Raw genomic sequence first — 19,602 nt, forward strand, 5'->3', positions numbered from 1 at the left:
GCAAGAATGTACGCTCTAGTAATTGTAGCAGTTAGAATGCCACTTCATTCCGCTGCAAACATCAAACTTTCGTCTCGAACTATGTGCGATACCGAATGTGCAGGTGGGTACAACTTAGCGAGCAGTAGCACAAAACCGAAGTCTGTACCATAAATAGCACAAATGTAACTCCTCATGAAAAGGAGTCAGGTCACCTGTAGTAGCTAGACGAGGACGCCTACCCAGTATTAGTTATTTATTAGTTATATAGTTTTTTAGGCTACGTTGTAGCCTAAAACCTAACATACTACTGCAGGCATATTTCTGTCTACAATTATATTCCTCCGTTCACTTGAAATATAGTAACAACGACTCTAACAGTTAAATTCATAGCTAAATTTATTATTGCTGTTATTTTCAGTTCAAAAAAATGGCTCTGAGCACAATGGGACTTAACTTCTGAGGTCATCAGTCCCCTAGAACTTAGAACTACTTAAACCTAACTAACCTAAGGACATCACACACATCCATGCCCGAGGCAGGACTCGAACCTGCGACCGTAGCGGTCGCACGGTTCCAGACTGTAGCGCCTAGAACCGCTCGGTCACCCTGGCCGGCTACTGTCAGTATTCCTACTAAACTACCACCATTATTACTACATCTCACTCCACGACTATTATCTCTACCACTACTTTGATATGTAACTACTTGGGCGCTGATGACCACGCTGTTTAGCGCCCGAAAACCTCAAACCACACATATGTAACTACAGAAAACTATCTACCTACTCGTATTTAACTGCTTTTGCATCGTAGGATCCTCACAGTTACTCGTTCGCACCCGTTTCTGTAGTTTCATTGCTGGCCCGTACGAACTTCAGAAGTGTGTCTGTGAAGGGATCTGAAACTTTTATCCATTCGAGCATAGAAGGCAGTCTTTGTTCAGATTTCACCAGGCTGCAAAAAAAAAATTCCTTGATCTTTGGGCGCACTGCCATGTTCAGTGTCAATTTTTGCTACATGACGACCAGCGTCACCCCAATTTCTACAGTTTCTTGTGCGCAAAGATCTGTACTTCAGCTGAGCTGCTGTTGCAGTAGTACAAGTGGAGAGGTCTTGGTCCAGTTCAGATGACGATGTACCTACCACGCATTTTTGGATACAGCGTCAACAAAGTCATATAGGATCTACTAGTTTGCAATATAGTACAGGATCTCCTTCAGTATCTGGTACTCCGTCCCGAGCCGGCCGTTGTGGCCGAGCGGTTCTAGGCGCTGCAGTCGGGAGCCGCGCGACCGCTACGGTCGCAGGTTCGAATCCTGCTTCGGGCATGGATGTATGTGATGTCCTTAGGTTAGTTAGGTTTAAGTAGTTCTAAGTTCTAGGGGACTGATGACCTCAGAAGTTAAGTCCCATAGAGCTCAGACCCATTTGAACCAACTCCGCGCCGAGTCGATTGTTGCCGCCCATCAGCAGCCATATTCGCATAAAGATTTAATTCCCAGATGGAGGCTGGCCGCTGTGGTTGAACGGTTATAGGCGCTTCTGTCCGGAACGGCGCTGTTGCTACGGTCGCAGGTTCGAATCCTGCCTCGGGCATGGGTGTCCGTGATGTCCTTAAGTTAGTTCGGTTTAAGTAGTTCTAAGTTCTATGGGACTGATGACTTCAGAAGTTAAGTCAGGTTGTGGTCAGAGCCATTTGAACCCAGATCGAGTACCCTAGGGTGCCTTCTTATGCGCCGGCCGAGGTGGCCGAGCGGTTCTAGTCGCTACAGTCTGGAACCGCGCGACCGCTGCGGTCGCAGATTCGAATCCTGCCTCGGGCATGGATGTGTGATGTCCTTAGGTTAGTTAAGTTTAATTAGTTCTAAGTTCTAGGGCACTGATGACCTTAGCAGTTAAGTCCCATAGTGCTCAGAGCCATTTTTTTGAACCTTCTTAAGCGCAGCGATGTTCGTTTGTTTATTTCCTTCTGATTCGGTGCAAGTACGTGCCATATTGACAGTAGCTGGTAAGAAAATGAAGCAGCCGTCTAGGGGGCTTCAGATGTCGTAACCGGAGCCTTCATTTGATTGGGAAGTAATCGTATTTTCGTCTCTCTTTTTCGCCGTCATCTCAGCGTTCCTGCCAAAGAAATGGAGTACGTAATTTGATTGTTGCTGTAGAAATATAAGGGGCAGTCAAATGAAAACGAGACAGGTGGAAAAAAGAAAGTAAACTGTTTACTATTTCACTAGTAATTACCATAACTGTCAATTTATTAATCCCACTGTAAGACAAGACAGACAATGCCTTCACGCAAAAATGTATGAGTTCGCCTACGCAACCATGAGTATACTCAGACTTGCACCCCTTCATCCGAAGCGAATCGACGTCCACGACTGTATGGAGTATGTGTAAGTGTAGTTGACACAACCTTGATAATATGTGGGAGGGCCCACATCTTGGCAAGGCAGTAACCAGTACGCTGCAGAAGTTTCGCTACATAGCCCTTACACGTCCTCCATACTGTCCCCATCTCTCCCCATGCGATGCTCATATTTTTTAAGCCCTGAAAAACAGACATTTGTGGTCATCTATTTTCTTCAGGCGAAGAGGTGCATTTGTCGGTACATAGTTCCATAGGCAACCGCAAACATTTTTTCCATGAAGGTATTGACCGTCCTGTCTGACAATGGGATGAATGTATTAACAGTTGTAGCGATTGCTTTTGAAATAATATACAATTTACTTACTTTTTTTTTTTTTGCATCTGCCTCGTTTTTGTTTGACTACCCTTTATACAGGGTGAGTCACCTAACGTTACCGCTGGATATATTTCGTAAACCACATCAAATACTAACGAATCGATTCCACAGACTGAACGTGAGGAGAGGGGCTAGTGTAATTGGTTAATACAAACCATAAAAAAATGCACGGAAGTATGTTTTTTAACACAAACCTACGTTTTTTTAAATGGAACCCCGTTAGTTTTGTTAGCACATCTGAACATATAAACAAATACGTAATCAGTGCCGTTTGTTGCATTGTAAAATGTTAATTACATCCGGAGATATTGTAACCTAAAGTTGACGCTTGAGTACCACTCCTCCGCTGTTCGATCGTGTGTATCGGAGAGCACCGAATTACGTAGGGATCCAAAGGGAGCGGTGATGGACCTTAGGTACAGAAGAGACTGGAACAGCACATTACGTCCACATGCTAACACCTTTTTATTGGTCTTTTTCACTGACGCACATGTACATTACCATGAGGGGTGAGGTACACGTACACACGTGGTTTCCGTTTTCAATTACGGAGTGGAATAGAGTGTGTCCCGACGTGTCAGGCCAATAGATGTTCAATGTGGTGGCCATCATTTGCTGCACACAATTGCAATCTCTGGCGTAATGAATGTCGTACACGCCGCAGTACACCTGGTGTAATGTCGCCGCAGGCTGTCACAATACGTTGTTTCATATCCTCTGGGGTTGTAGGCACATCACGGTACACATTCTCCTTTAACGTACCCCACAGAAAGAAGTCCAGAGGTGTAAGATCAGGAGAAGGGGCTGGCCAATTTATGCGTCCTCCACGTCCTATGAAACGCCCGTCGAACGTGTAACTCACCCCTCATGGTAATGTACATGTGCGTCAGTGAAAAAGACCAATAAAAAGGTGTTAGCATGTGGACGTAATGTGCTGTTCCAGTCTCTTCTGTACCTAAGGTCCATCACCGCTCCCTTTGGATCCCTACGTAATTCGGTGCTTTCCGATATACACGATCGAACAACGGAGGAGTGGTACTCAAGCGTCAACTTTAGGTTTCAACATCTCCGGTTGTAATTAACATTTTACAATGCAACAAACGGCACTGATTACGTATTTGTTTATATGTTCAGATGTGCTAACAAGACTAACGAGGTTCCATTTAAAAAAACGTAGGTTTGTGTTAAAAAACATACTTCCGTGCATTTTTTTATGGTTTGTATTAACCAATTACACTAACCCCTCTCCTCACGTTCAGTCTGTGGAATCGATTCGTCAGTATTTGATGTGGTTTACGAAATGCATCCAGCGGTAATGTTAGGTGACTCACCCTGTATATTAACAGCGCTCCAGACAATATGTTTACACTTTTCATTCCCTGACCAAACAGTCAGGTCTGTTAGAGATCCGACAACCCGTTTTACAGTTCCTGTTGTTTCCGTCAAATCTTAGCCATCCGGGAGTGGCGCACATGTGTTACCAATTGCGAACACTTGGCAGAAGATTCCCATTTCACTTTTTTTCTGCCCGGCAGGGCACATCCCAGACTGCTGGCAAAGCTGTTTCCTGATATTCTCCATTACCTTTGACAAAGAATTTCGCAGGTCCGTAGCGTATTTGTTTTGGAAACAGACATTCTGCAGCTACACTTTGTTTTTATTTTTATTTCCTACATACATATTTCCTACATACGTATTTCGTTCTTTGCGACTAGTTGTGGAGTCACAGCCCTACTCCACAACAGGGGTTCCCAAACTTTTCCTCTGTCGGACACATTGAAGGTCCAAGTACTCTAATGGAACACTTCGTTTATTTTGAAGGTTAATAATTTTTTTAAAAAATCAGCAAAACTTGTTTTATTCGGTGTTCACTTTTCACTTTTAAATCGTAACTTGTACCGGTAACACAGAAATCATAACAAAAATTTTAAAAAATGATTATTATCGGCAAAGTGTCGAAAGAACGCCATGTTATTAACAGTTTTCCGCGGAGCACTTTGTCACGTGCCGCTGGACAGCTGTGTTCCACGGAGCACAGTTTGGCAGCTTCGGAAACCCTGCTGTAGAGGCAACCATTCCCACTATCATTCAAGCCGTCAGTCTGGAGTCCGACATCGCTTCTGGTCGCAGCTACTTTGGCTGGTTAAACGAGTCGATGCGGCGAAATGAGATTTGCGAGCCTGCGTCACAAACGTAGCATAACAATCGTACGCGGCTTTATTCATCACGACATGATTTACTTTCTAGGAGATGGACAATTCGTTGAAGCCGCAACAGTCGCTGAGGAGTACAGAGTTATTTATAAGTACATCCAGGGTTTCAGAACATGACTACACTTACAGAAAAGTGACTCGTATCGCTGGACAGAGCATGTCTTCAAATTTCGATCGTAATATGCGCCATGACATGGTTCCACTAAGTTACAGCCATGTCAGAATACACTGAGGTGACAAAAGTCATCGGGTACTTCCCAATATCGTGTCGGACCTCAGACCTCCTTTTTCCGTCGAAGTGCAGCAGTTCGACGTGCACAGACTCAACAAGTCGTTGAAGTCCCCTGTAGAAATACTGCGCTACGCTACCTGTACAGCCGTCCACAATTGCGGAAGTTTTACGGGTGCAGCATTTTGTGCACGAACTAACCTCTCGATTATGTCCCATAAATGATTGATGGGATTCATGTCGTGCCACCTCGGTGGCCAAATCATCCAAATCGTCCAGAATGTTCTTCACACCAGTCCCGAACCGGTGCCATGGCGCATTGTCATCCATAAAAATGTCATCGGTTTTTTTGGGACGAGAAGTCCACGAACAACCATTTCCAGTTAATGATCGGTTCAGTTGGACTAGAGGACCCAGTCCATTCCGTGTAAACACAGCCCACATCATTATGGAGCCACCATCAGTTTGCACAGTGCCTTGTCGACAATCGAGGTCCATGACTTTGTTGGGTCTGTGCCACACTTAAACCTTACCGCCAGCTCTTACCAAATGAAATCGGGACTCATCTGACCAGGCCATGGTTTTCTAGTCATTTAGGGTCCAACCGATATCTGACGAGTACGGGAGAGGCGCTGCTGGTGAGCTCAAGATGATGTCGTGCTGTTAGCAACGGCACTCGCACTGGTCCTCTGCTGCTGTAGCCGATTAACGCCAGATTTCGCCGCGCTGTCCTAACCGATACGTTCGTCGTTAGTTCCACATTGATTCCTGCGGTTATTTCACGTAGTGTTGTTAACTGTTAGCACTGACTACTGTACGCCAACACCATTGCTTTCGGTCGTTAAGTGAAGGTCACTGAGTTGTCCGTGGTGAGATGTAATGCCCGAAATTGGGTATTCTCAGCATAATTCTGACACCGTGGATCTCGGAATATTGCATCCCCTAACGTTTTCCGAAATGGAATGTTCCATGCTTCTAGCTCCAACAACCGTTTCGCGTTCAGAGTCTCCTAATTTCTGTCATGCGGTCATAATCACGTCGCAAACCTTTTCACATTAATCGCCTGGACATAACTGACAGCTGCGCCAGTGCGCTGCCGCTTTACCGAGCGAGGTGGCGCAGTGGTTAGCACACTGGACTCGCATCCGGGGGACAACGGTTCAATCCCGCGTCCAGCCATCCTGATTTAGGTTTTCCGTGATTTTCCTAAATCGCTCCAGGCAAATGCCGGCATGGTTCCTTTGAAAGGTCACGGCCGACTTCCTTCCCAATCCTTACCTAATCCGATGAGACCGATGACCTCGCAGTTTGGTCTCCTCCAACAAATCAGCCAACCACTGCCGCTTTATAGCCCGTGTGCGCGGTACTAGCACCATTTGTATAAGTGCATATTGCTATCCCATGAGTGTTGTCGCCTCGGTGCATGTAGACAAATCATCCACTGCGGACTTTCGAATCGAATTAGTTCGCAACTGTAGGCGTACAACCCAGTGAACAGATTCCCAGTAGGGGCTGTTGTCATCGCTCCTTCTCGAGCAGCAGCAACAGCAGTGACTTCAGTGAATTGCACGCATGTATTGTCGTTTCTCCATCACAAACCGTACCCGTATTGAGCACCTGTAATGTGAGTTAAAAACGTGGAGTGATTCGCTATCCACTGATATGTGTCTACTTTCCGTATGTCTTGTAGTTTCCCGGCCGCGGTGGCCGTGCGGTTCTAGACACTTCAGTCCGGAACCGCGTGACTGCTACGGTCGCAGGTTCGAATCCTGCCTCGGGCATGGATGTGTGTGATGTCCTTAGGTTAGTTAGGTTTAAGTAGTTCTAAGTTCTAGGGGACTGATGACCTCAGATGTTGAGTCCCATAGTGCTCAGAGCCATTTGAACCATTTGTCTTGTAGTTTTTGAGCCAACAGCGTTGCCACAGTGGTAACACCATTCGCCGTCGCATCACCGAAGTTAAGTGCTGTCTGGCTTAGCTAGCACTTGGATGGGTTACAGGCCGGGTCTGCCGAAGGCTGCTGGCAAACGAGGTGCACTCAGCCATTGTGAAGCCAGTTGAGGAGCTCCTTGATTGAGAAGTAGCGGCTCTGGTGACGAAAACTGACAACGGCGGGGAGAGAGGTGTGCTGACCACATGGCCATCGATGTCCGCATCCAGTGACGCCTATTGTCAGAGGACGACACGGCGGTCGGTCGGTACCGTTGGGCCTTCCGAAACCTGTCTGGATGGAGTTAGTTGTAATATTTGTACACTCATCTCTTGAAACCCCAGAGGTACTTATGAATAGCACTGTACGTAGTAGCATGTTTACTTCGCGTTAACCGTACGGTGGACAGAGTATGGAAAATACGTATATGTTACAGCGGCCTCACTAATCACAATTAATGTTTACGAAATCACTGTACTAAAAGAATTTCGGTGTAGGTCTGTGTAAGCCCGTTGCCTGTAGGCTCAAAAATTAAATATTATTATTTTTCGTTTCCACCCTTTTCGAGCCCCTTTTCGTCCACAACTCATCGCTGTCAGACGACCGTTACCAGCATTGCAACAATCACAGAAATCGTATGTTTTTGCAGGGCATAACACGGAAACTATCCTTTTATTTGGAAGGGAAGTGTGGACAGAGTATGGAAAATACGTGTATGTTACAGCGGCCTCACTGATCACAACAAATGTTTATGAAATCACTGTACTAAATGAATTTCGGTGCAGGACTGTGTGAGTCCGTTGCATGTAGGCTCAAAAATTAAATATTATAATTTTTCGTTTGAACCCTTTTCGAGGCCCTTTTCGTCCACACTTCATCTCTGTCAGACGACCATTACCAATCAGCATAGCAACCACCAAGGAAATCGTATGTTTTTGCAGGGCATAACATGGAAACTATCCTTTAAAGTGGAAGGGAAGAGGCGGTCCCCGCCGCCTCTGCTTCCGCCGTGGTCTTTTTTTTTATTATTTTTAGACTAGAACGGCCGACCCCGCAGCTCCGCGAGCGGTTGGCCGCGGCCGTGAAATAATTCACGGATTACGAGGGCTCCGTGCGCCCTCGGCGCGGCCCCATTGTGCTCCACGGCTGTGCCGCGGCAGCCTCCAGCAGTGCGTACAGCACGCCATGCCACGCCACGAGCCAGCACATGCTGCCGAGGTGCTGCACAATGAGCGCGGATGCGACCATCACGATGCTGTAAACAGAACCTGGATTCATCCGAAAAAATGACGTTTTGCCATTCGTGCATCCAGGTTCGTCGTTGAGCACGCGACGACACGGCTGGCACCTCATTTGCTGCACTGACGGAAAAAATCGCAACGTCAAAAAATAATCAATACAGAGTAAAGAAATTTCTGGAATACATTTGTCTAGGTAACATACACTACTGGCCATTAAAATTGTTACATCAATAAGAAATGCAGATGATAAACGGGTATCCATTGGACAAATATACTAGAACTGACATGTGATTACATTTTCACGCAGTTTGGGTGCATAGATCCTGAGAAATCAGTACCCAGAACAACCACCTCTGGCCGTAATAACGGCTTTGATACGCCTGGGCATTGAGGCAAACACAGTTTGGATGGCGTGTACAGGTACAGCTGCCCATCCAGCTTCAACTCGATGTCACAGTTCATCAACAGTAGTGACTGGTGTATTGTGACGAGCCAGTTGCCCGGCCACCATTGACCAGACTTTTTCAATTGGTGAGAGATCTGGAGAATGTGCTGGCCAGGGCAGCAGTCGAACATTTTCTGTATCCAGAATGACCCGTACAGGACCTGCAACATGCGGTCGTGCGTTATCCTGCTGAAATGTAGGGTTTCGCAGGGATCGAATGAAGGGCAGAGCCATAACGTAACACATCTGAAATGTAACGTCCACTGTTGAAAGTGCCGTCAATAACAAGAGCTGACCGAGACGTGTAACCAATGGCACCCCATACCATCACGCCGGGTGATACGCCAGTATGGCGATGACGAATACACGCTTTCAAAGTGCGCTCACCGCGATGTCGCCAAACACGGATGCGACCATCACGATGCTGTAAACAGAACCTGGATTCATCCGAAAAAATGACGTTTTGCCATTCGTGCACCCAGGTTCGTCGTTGAGCACACCGTCGCAGGCGCTCCTGTCTGTGATGCAGCGTCAAGGGTAATCGCAGCCACGGTCTCCGAGCTGATAGTCCATGCTGCTGCAAACGTCGTCTTCGTGGTGTAGCAATTTTAATGGCCAGTAGTGTAGATACGAATTCCACGGATGACATCTTTCAACGAGATGGAGCACATACAAATTGGGGTATGAGGGTTCGAACAGTTTTAAATCAGCGGCTTCCAAATCGTGCCACAAATATGCGGGGAATCTTCTCAAATTTATTTTATCAGTCTACCTAATTTTCATCGTCCTTCTATAGCAAGACATCTCAGACGCTTAGATTCTCTTCTTTTCCATTTTCCCCACAACCCATGATCCACTTCCGGTAAATGCTGAGCTCCAGAAGTATATTCTCAGAAATTTTCCCCTCAAATTAAATTCGATAATACGAGGGTTGGAACTTAAATAGTGGCAACTATTTATTCACAACCAATATAAAAGAGTAACATGTTTGCACCTGTTCCTGTCCTTCAGAGTAGCCACCAGCGTTGTGTAGAGCCCGTTGCCAGCGATGTGGAAGGCGTAGTATACCGTTAGCAGTGCCTGTTCTCTTGATGGTGCGAATGGAGCGGTCTACTGCCTGTCGAATCTCTGGAACAGTTCCGAAGCGAATACCACGAAGTGGTTTCTTCATCTTCGGAATCAAATCAAAATCACAAGGACTTACGTCCGGTGAGTATGGTGGATGGTACAGTACTTCCCAGTCCCATCGACCGAACAGAGCAGCCACAGCTTGCGCTGTATGCGCCCGCGCATTGTCGTGCAAAATGATGGGTGGATTGGGCAGAAAGTGTCGCCGCTTCTTTCGCAAAGCTGGTCGCAGGTGATGCTCCAAAAACGAACAGTAATACTGTTCATTGATGGTCTTCGTGGAGGAACGTAATGCGTTAGGATAACATCATCACACTCGTACACGAGAATCACCATAACTTTAGACCGCTCCATTCGCACCATCAACAAAACAGGCTCTGCTAACGGTATATGACGCCTTCTACATCGCTGGCAACGGGTTCTACACAACGCTGGTGACTGCTTTGAAGGACAGGAACAGGTGCAAACATGTAACTCTTTTGTATCGGTTGTGAATAAATAGATGCCACTATTTAAGTTCCAATCCTCGTAGTAAACTTCATTTGTCAATGAATACTCTCTTTGCCGTATTAGTCACTGGAGTACACTCTTTGACATTCTGGAGACAACGAGGGTGAAATATAGGGGGGAAAAGTTATGTGCAGCTTGTACGGAAACCAGACTGCAGTTATAAGATTCGAATACTATGAACGGAAAACAGTTGTTGAGTAGGGCGTAGGACGGGGTTGTAACCTGTCGCCAAGTTAATTGATCTCTACACTGAACAAGCTATGAAGTAAACAAAGGATATATTTGGAAACATAATTAAAACGCTGTAAAAATGGCCGATTATGTTGCTCTTCACTCAGGTACAGCAAAGGACTTGGAAGAGCAGTTAAGTGGAATGGATAGTGTTTTGAAACGAGGTTATCTGATGAACATCAACAAAAGTAAAACATAGGCAATGAGCAGTAGTCGAATTAAATCAGATGATACTGACGGCATTAGATGAGGAAATGAGAAGCAAAATAACTAACGATGGCAGATGTAAAGACTTGCAATAATAAGAGAGAGGATAGTGAAAGAGATAAATATGTTAATTTCAAATCCGCCTGAAACCCAGGCATTGGAGCTTTAATCAAATGGTGTTGTTCCAGTACAGTTGGAGTTTAGGGGGAATACCAAATGGTCTGAGGTGTGAATGGCAATGTAGACTGAGGAGGGAGGGGTACTAGAGTAGTCGGTGCAGTTGTGGAAAGCCACAAATATTTAAATTTCTGGCCAGGGGATCGAAATTTTCAAACATACGGTTTCGTGAGGTAGGCAAAGGCTTCGACAATGTCAGATTCAAATGAAATGATATAAAATAATCGGACAGCGCTGAAAGACACCTTGAAAACTGCCGTAAAGAGGGAAAGTAGATCTGCAGCTTGTAGGAGGATAGATACGTAATTAGGGAAAAATGCTGCGAGCGTGGGCAGAAAAGCCGTATCCAATAACATTTAAATACGTGCTAGAAGATGCATGACGTTATCTCTAATGGCCTAGTACGACAAAAAAAAAAAAAACTGTCGGTGCTTGACTGACCAGCCGCTGTGTCATCTTTTGCAAGATGACCTCGTTTGGATACATCGGGTCAGTACACCACACTTCCGGCCGTTGTTTTCTTCCCAGGCGTTGAAGCCGTTTCTGCTCATTCAAGTAGATGGTCACTCGTTTTTCAGGGAGGTCCTGTCAAGTAGTAAAGGTTTAATTGTGAACACCTTGTACTACAATACGCCGTTACGTATTTGTCCTAGAATTCCAAAACATTAATTGTTTAGAGAATAATCATTAGCCATATATACTTTTCCTCATTCAAGTAAATCGTCAACTTCCCTCACGAAGCTGAGGGCACCCTGTTCCAGTCCTCCAACCGAGCAAAAATCTCTAGTCGACGATGTCTCTCGGCACCAAGCTAGACATACTGAATGAAGTGACTCATATGTTGAAAACTGCATTCCTAATTGCCATTGCCTATATTGTTTCTTTTGTACTTTTACGCAAGAAAACAGTGTAAATGATAATTAGAATGTGAGTTTCTACGCAAGTGGTCACCCAAAATTCCAAGTTCTATATGTTTTATACTTCGTGGCACTGAAATAACGAGGAACGCTACTATCGAAAATTTACGCTTGTTTTCGTCAAAGGGAAGTTACCGAAGCGCAGAAACCGTTCAGAACAAACGTCGTATTTAAAATATCACATGGTAAAAAAAACCGCACTTATGAATTGGGGTTGTAAATAAAGAAGTCATGACCGACAGTAAGAAATTTCTTTAATGCAGTAAAATAATAATAGTTATGAGTAATTACTCCTAAATTTAGATGGAACAAAATGTAAAGCAAAAAGTTTGAAAGGAAAAGTAAATAAGTCTGCCTGAGCTTTATTAAGACAAAGACCTGTTCGTAAAGTAAAGACGTAGGAGTTTAACATTTTTACGTTTTCTCCCTTAAATACGAACATAATGTTCAAAAAAGTAATGGAATATCTATTTGCCAGAAAAACAAAAAATGTCTGTATTTTGTTCCCTGTAAACTCAAAAAAAATTATATGAAAATAAAGAAGTAATTACATTTCCTGTAATTATAGATTAGTGCATACAAGACAATGAATGTTCGTCTTTGGCAACCTGAATAGTAACAAAATCATTAAGTCGCCTCTCGGAAGCAAATATTGCGAGAAAAAGCGGAAATTCCAGTTAAATTTTCAATGCATGGCAAATGATGGACGTTTAGCTGTCGGAGCATTGGTGGCAAAAACAGTGGGGGTATATTTAAGTCAAATAGTTTGTAAATTCTGTATGATGTCAATAATCTGAGTAACATCTGCCGTGAAATTTCACAATCCCTGAGTGCTTCACAGAGTTGCATTACTTTGTTTTACTTGAAGTAAACTGAACACTGCCAACTTTCTCTATGAACAGTGCAATTTAGTAGCTGCAGCTGGTAAAGCCTCTCGTTATTTCGATTTTGTATTTGTGGTAGGCAACCACTACTTCGTGTTAGAATGCTCCCGGAAAACGAGGTTATCGCGATCACAGGAGTGAAACTTATTCATGATGAAGACATTGTTTAGGCATATCGCGGACATAATATCTGCGTGCAATGATGAGCGTTTTTCAATTTGATCACAGTTTCATTTTCATGTACACCCGACTACCTGTGCAGTCTTATTGTTAGTGTCGCTGACTGCAAATGTGGAGATGCCGGTTTCGATATCTAGGGAAAATATCGGGTGTTTCTAAGGTAGAGAGGTCTGGACCGGCTAAACTTCAGAGAAAAGAGAAGCTGCTTAAATACAAACAAGCAAAGCAATTAACACTCAAGCCTCCGAAGTGGCGTCAGATTGAAAAGCTTGCACTCGTTGGCTTCTCAGATCAAGCTTGTTAATTTCTTTTCCCAGAGGTACTAGAAGATCTGTTTGCCGATCTCGTTTCCTTCACCCTGTGAAAATGTGGAAAGAATATTAGTCTTTTTCTCACTGTTTGTCATTCGCTCCCTCTCTTCCCCCCTCTCTCCCCCTCTCTCTTCCCCCTCTCACTCTCTCTTTCTCTCTCTCTCTCTCTCTCTCTCTCTCTCTCTCTCTCTCTCTCTGTCTCTCTCTCTCTCTCCCTCCCCTAAAAGTCCCCAGACGCATTTTCTCTGGTGTCTCGGCAGATATTTGCAAGCTCTTTTATGCAGTGTTTAGATGGAGTCGACCCAAACAACTAATGCTCATCACATGTTTCATGCTTCGCGCATTTACAAAGGAAAACGTCAGTTTATTCCCTGTTACGTTCAAAATTATTTTTAAAGTGGAATTTTACGTGCCCATTCGCTACGGCGGTACCAAATTAGTCTAGTGCGTTATTCGTTTTATCAATACGTATTAACACGGACAGTAAAACGAAGAACTCAGCAGCGCTACTAAGCCGCTGCTGGAGTATTGATTACTCTTCCCGTTTTATTGTTCCTGCTATTAAATATCGATAACACGAATATCGCTCCAAACTCTCGTTTTTAATTATTTTGATTGTAAACGAGAAACAAACCAACACTTTGCACTGACACAGGACTCGCTTGAAAGATTTAATGAGCAGTATTTGTTTGGGCTGACTCCAGCTAAACGAAATTGCAAATATATGCCGAAACACAAGATGAAATGCACCTGACGGCTTTCAGGAGAGACACCCAGGACCTAAAATTTTTCTTGTGGTTTTTCTTTCAAAGTTCTCTGCCTTTGTCGCGTGGCATTTATTTTTTTGTGATATTTACTTTTATTACATTTACTTTTTTTGACATTTACTTTTTTCATTAATTTTCGTAATTTTTACAGACTGATTGTCGTAAGAAGACATACGAGTGATTTTTTCCCTCCTGTATAATTCTCAAAACCTAATTTAAATTTTATTTATCTGTATATTACTTACAGTTCTGTCGTCTTCGCCGACTCCATGGCGACGATATTTTCGTTCCTACTAATTGAGCTCATTAAAGATAATATCGATGCGATCTCGTGAGCCTATTATTCTTCCTTTACTAGTATTTTACCGCTACATATGAGATTTGCTGTTAAGGTCATAGTCCTTAATCTTGTGGTTGGTCTGTACTTGTTGCTGGCACTTTAATTTTGTGCTAGTGGTGCGGTCGTTAAATCACGTTTTCTATTATATTTAGAATAGTTACAGTGGGAGAGTAGTACAAAAGAATCAGTAATATTGTCTTAATGACTGCAGAAGTTACACCATTGCTGTGTGACAAGTACAGCAACAACAGTAGTTTAGCAACGACGTGAACACGCCTCCGCTGCCGCAGCCTATTCGGTCACTGTATCAGTTCATATGTGTGTGAGTTGTGTATAGAATGCTGTTGTAATGTTTGGCACGCAGCGCTAGCTAGCGCAGCTTGGCAGCGGGGGAACCCCCGCCGGCGGCCCGCGCTCACACTTGCTTTGCCGACAGTATGAGCTGCGCCTGGCGGCCTCGGACAACCTCAAGGAGAATTACACGACGGTGGTGATCCACGTGAAGGACGTCAACGACAATCCGCCGGCCTTCGAGAGGCCGACCTACCGCACGCAGATCACCGAGGAGGACGACCGCAACCTGCCAAAGCGCGTGCTGCAGGTCCTGCCCATCGCACCCCCCGACCACCGCCATTACTCAGCAAGCGTCACTGCATGCCATGCACCGCCGGAGCTGTTTTTAAACTACTCTTTTTTTTCAGTAGTAGCCACAAGCAGGCTTTCTTCTGCAGCAGGGTTGTTTCACCTACCAACTACCTTAGAGAAACGTACTTCCTTTTTTACGCTTACCTAATTCACCACCCAGAGTTGCCCATCCCAAGCTTCTAATAGGCAAGAACAGGAATTTGATATATTTGGGGTGACCTATTTTAACTTATGCAGAAGAATACCTTGAGAAATACGAGTGCTATTCGAAAAGTAGGGTCTGAATGGGCGCTAAATGGAAACCACAGTGAAAATACGATGAAGCTTTGTACAGATGTGTTCGACAGTGTCTCTAGTACGCCCGTCGATTGGGTCACGCCGCTCTTTTCAGTTCTGAGCGCCCAGTGTGCACGAAAAGAAGACTAGAAAATAATGTCTCCCGCCAAGCATGGCCTGCCTGCCGAGAGATTTCGCCTGATTTCATGCAACCTCACATAACGTAATTATCACGCATTTCTTTCTTCATGCCAATTGTCGCCCGCACTCTGAAGGGAAGTGAAGATATAACAAGGCGAAAATCCCCATTCATGTATGAGTACAAAATAAATGATCAGTCTTTGGAAGCGGTAACATCAGTCAAGTATCTGTGTGTGACTATTCGAAATGATCTCAAATGGAATGGATTACACAAGTAACGGGTAAGGCGAACTCTAGATTGCGATTTATTGGTAGAATCCTCAAGCGATGCAGTCCTTCAACAAAGGAAATAGCTTACAATACGTTAGTTCGTCCAGTCTTATTGTTCGTCTGTATGGGACCCTTACCAGATTGAGAAGGTCCAAAGAAGGGCGGCAAGATTCGTGACTGGTACATTTAGCCATCGCGAGAGCGTTACAAATCTCATAGAAAGTTTGAAGTGGGACACACTTGCAGATAGACGACGCGCTAAACAGAAGGGGCTGCTCACTAATTCCGAAATCCAATCTTCCCCGGATGCAGAGCATATATTATTACCATCAACTTTCAAATCGCGTAATGATCATCATTCAAAGATAAGGGAAATAAGAGCTCGTACTGAAGCGTTCAGACAGTCGTTTTTCCCCCGCGCGATCCGCGAGTGGAGCAGGGGGGAGGGGGGGGGGATATGACTTTGGCGCGAATTGTGCCCTCCGCCACACACCGCTTGGTGGCTAGTGGAGTACAGATGTAGATGTAGATGTAGAAGATACTCCTGCAGCGTTTTCGATGGGAAGTGTTTGATCAACGGCAACACAGCACGTAATTGGTTTCCCCTGAGTTTCATCTATGCCCATGTGAACCGCTTTCTATGAAGATAACATTTTGGCACAGACAACGAGCTGTAGACCAGCGTACAGAATTGGGGGAAAAGCACAGGCGGCTGCTTTCTATGACGAGGGTGTTGGATAGTTGGAACAACGGTACGAGAAATGTCTGTCTCTTAGCGGCGACTATGTAGAGAATTAGCTGGAAGGTGTAGCTAACTATTGCAAATAAAACATTTTTTATTTTTACAGTGGTATCCATTTCGTGACAGACCGGGCTTTGCTTTCCGAAAAGCTCTCGCATAAACACATTCACAGGAAACATCACGCCAGTATCGAGTAATACCGACTCTAGCTCTGATGGCCCCAATTTGCCAAGGAAGAGTGTCACAAGTTCAGGTAGTCCATATCCAGTTGAGGGCACTCATTCATGATTAGGTCCTGCAGGGCTACCTGATTGTAAGGATGTTGACTGATAGGTTTCACCCGCTGTCGCAGATAGTCCCAGACATTTTCTATGCGACTGAGATGGGGTGACCTAGAGGGCCAAACGAGGTACGATACGGTATCAGAGTTTTCGTCGGACCAGAAATGTTTACTTACAGCCTTGTGAACACGACTGTTGTCATCTTACAATGCGGAAGTGTCCACACCATACTCATCGTAAAGATGAAGGAAAAAAGTTCGAACAGGACTCACACTCCGACGATTCTGGACGAACTTAATTACGTGTATACTGGGTTGCTGTATAAGTTTAATAAACACAGCAGATACAGGCAACAGAGACTCTTGTCATCAATAATGTATTCTCCTGGACACTATTTACAGCGGTCTGTTAATTCTGGAGTAACTTTTCAATACCGCGACTGTAGAAATCACTTGGTTTTGAGGCAAAGTATTCCTCGAGCTATGTTTTGCCATCGTATTTTAATCCGGAGAGGAAGTTCCTTAAAGGCTGTTCGATAGCGAGCAGAAAAGGTGAAAATCTGAGGGCGCAAGAACAGGTGAATAAGTTGGGTGCGGAATGACTTCTCATCCCAACTTCAGTATAGCGTTTTTTTGTCAGCCCAGCAGAATGCAAGCGGCCGTTACCGTGGAGCAGCAGCACTTCGAGCAGTCTTCCTGGTCATTGTTGTAACTCTGCGTCTGCAAGACGTCTCAGTTGTTGACAATAAATGTCAGCAGTGATCGTTACCTTTCGGGGAAGCAATTCGTAATACACCACACAGCCGCTGTTCCACCAGATACATAACATTATCTTTTGCGGACGCGCGCAGGTCTTTGTACGGAAAGTTGCTGCTTGTTTCGCTTCAATCATTCCTTTCTCTTCCTTAACTTAGCATAAAGCCACCACTTCTCGTCAGCCGTAAGAGCACGGGACAGGAATGGTCGGTGTTGTTCATGAGTTAATTGATCACGAGCAAGCAGAAATGCTCCTATAGGCCACCCGCTGATTTTTGTGATTTTGGCTTACAGCACGCGGTACCCATGCACCAGATTTTTGAAGCTTCCACGTTGCTTGCAAATGTCACACGACTGTGGAATAATCACAGTTTATTACATCTGCCAGTTACCGAGTACTGTGACGTGGATCATTGTGGATTAATGCGTTTAAATGGTATTCATCAAACGCCGAAGATCTTCCTGAACGTGGAGAGTCACTAACGTCAAAACTGTCTTCCTTAAAACGAGAAAACCACTTTTTTGCCGTGCTCTGTCCAGTGGCATTCTCTCCATACACGGCGCTAATGATCCTAACTGCCTTCGCTGCTGTCACCCCTCTGCTGAACTCCAACAGGAGAATATGTTGGAACTGTTCCAATTTCTCCACTTGGTACTCCATTTTCTACCTCCATAGCTCTGCTCAATGTGTCAAAATGACATTTTAATATCTGTTCTAGGAGAAAGAAAAAGTTATTCTTGAGTGAACCCACTCTAGAGTAAGCAACGCAAAGTTACGTGTGAGAGAAACAATCGTTTTCAAATCCGCTAATAACGTCCTCATAAACTAGTTTTCAAAAAATTACACACAGTTTGTTCGTTCTATTCGACGAAAATAGTAGTGACACATGGAAACAATGGATTCAATATCAGTAGCGGTCATTTTAGATTACACCGGGCGATCAAAAAGTCAATATAAATTTGAAAACTGAATAAATCACAGAATAATGTAGATAGAGAGGTACAAATTGACACACATGCTTGGAATGACATGGGGTTTTATTATAACCAAAAAAAAATACAAAATTCAAAAAAGTATATTGCTAGACGCGTGAAAGATCTCTTGCGCGCGTCGTTTGGTGATGATCGTGTGCTCAGCCGCCACTTTCGTCATGCGTGTGCTCAGCCGCCATTTTCGTCATGCTTGGCCTCCCAGGTCCCCAGACCTCAGTCCGTGCGATTATTGGCTTTGGGGTTACCTGAAGTCGCAAGTGTATCGTGATCGACCGACGTCTGTAGGGATGCTGAAAGACAACGTCCGACGACAATGCCTCACCATAACTCCGGACATGCTTTACAGTGCTGTTCACAACATTATTCCTCGACTACAGCTATTGTTGAGGAATGATCGTGCACATATTGAGCATTTCCTGTAAAGAACATCATCTTTGCTTTGTCTTACTTTGTTATGCTAATTATTGTTATTCTGATCTGATGAAGTACCATCTGTCGGACATTTTTTGAAATTTTGTATTTTTTTGGTTCTAATAAAACCCCGTGTCATTCCAAGCATGTGTGTCAATTTGTACCTCTCTATCTACATTATTCCGTGGTTTATTCAGTTTTCAAATTTATACTGACTTTTTGATCACCCTGTATTTGCACGTCACTGCCTTCCTATTCCTACCGCTTCACCTAGGGTAGCTAGGCTGTTTCATCTCTGCAGCGTCATTTGCGAATCAGATAATGTTGGGACAGACACACGCGTCCATTAACATACATCAACTTTTCTCTGAACACAGTGTAACAAAATGACATCGATAACCTTTGAGGGATTATGGAGGGTATTATGAGGAAGAAACTAATAACAGGAACCTGGTCCAGAAAGTCGCCCAGTTGTTTTAACATATACGGAGGACGCGAAGCCGTCTAACGTAATGAGTACTGTACTGTCACGCCCATCGCGAGCAGTTACGCCTGAGGGTCCGTCAGCACGTAAACTCACGCTTGCTGCTGCCTGGGTGGCGTTAATTTAGGCGACTTAACCCGCTATAGCCCTTAGTGTATTCCTCAAGAC

General features: G+C 44.5%; 1 protein-coding gene across 1 annotated transcript in view; it reads left to right on the top strand.

The window, feature by feature from the left end:
* Positions 1–19,602, top strand: part of LOC124615300 (neural-cadherin-like) — an 874,915-nt gene that overhangs the window by 780,619 nt on the left and 74,694 nt on the right. Inside the window, exon 5 of the mRNA XM_047143087.1 lies at positions 14,873–15,037. Within this exon, the coding sequence (XP_046999043.1) occupies positions 14,873–15,037 (165 nt within the window). The remainder of the gene's footprint in view (positions 1–14,872; positions 15,038–19,602) is intronic.

This window comes from Schistocerca americana, chromosome 5 (assembly GCF_021461395.2).
Source record: "Schistocerca americana isolate TAMUIC-IGC-003095 chromosome 5, iqSchAmer2.1, whole genome shotgun sequence".
Classification (NCBI taxonomy): domain Eukaryota; kingdom Metazoa; phylum Arthropoda; class Insecta; order Orthoptera; family Acrididae; genus Schistocerca; species Schistocerca americana.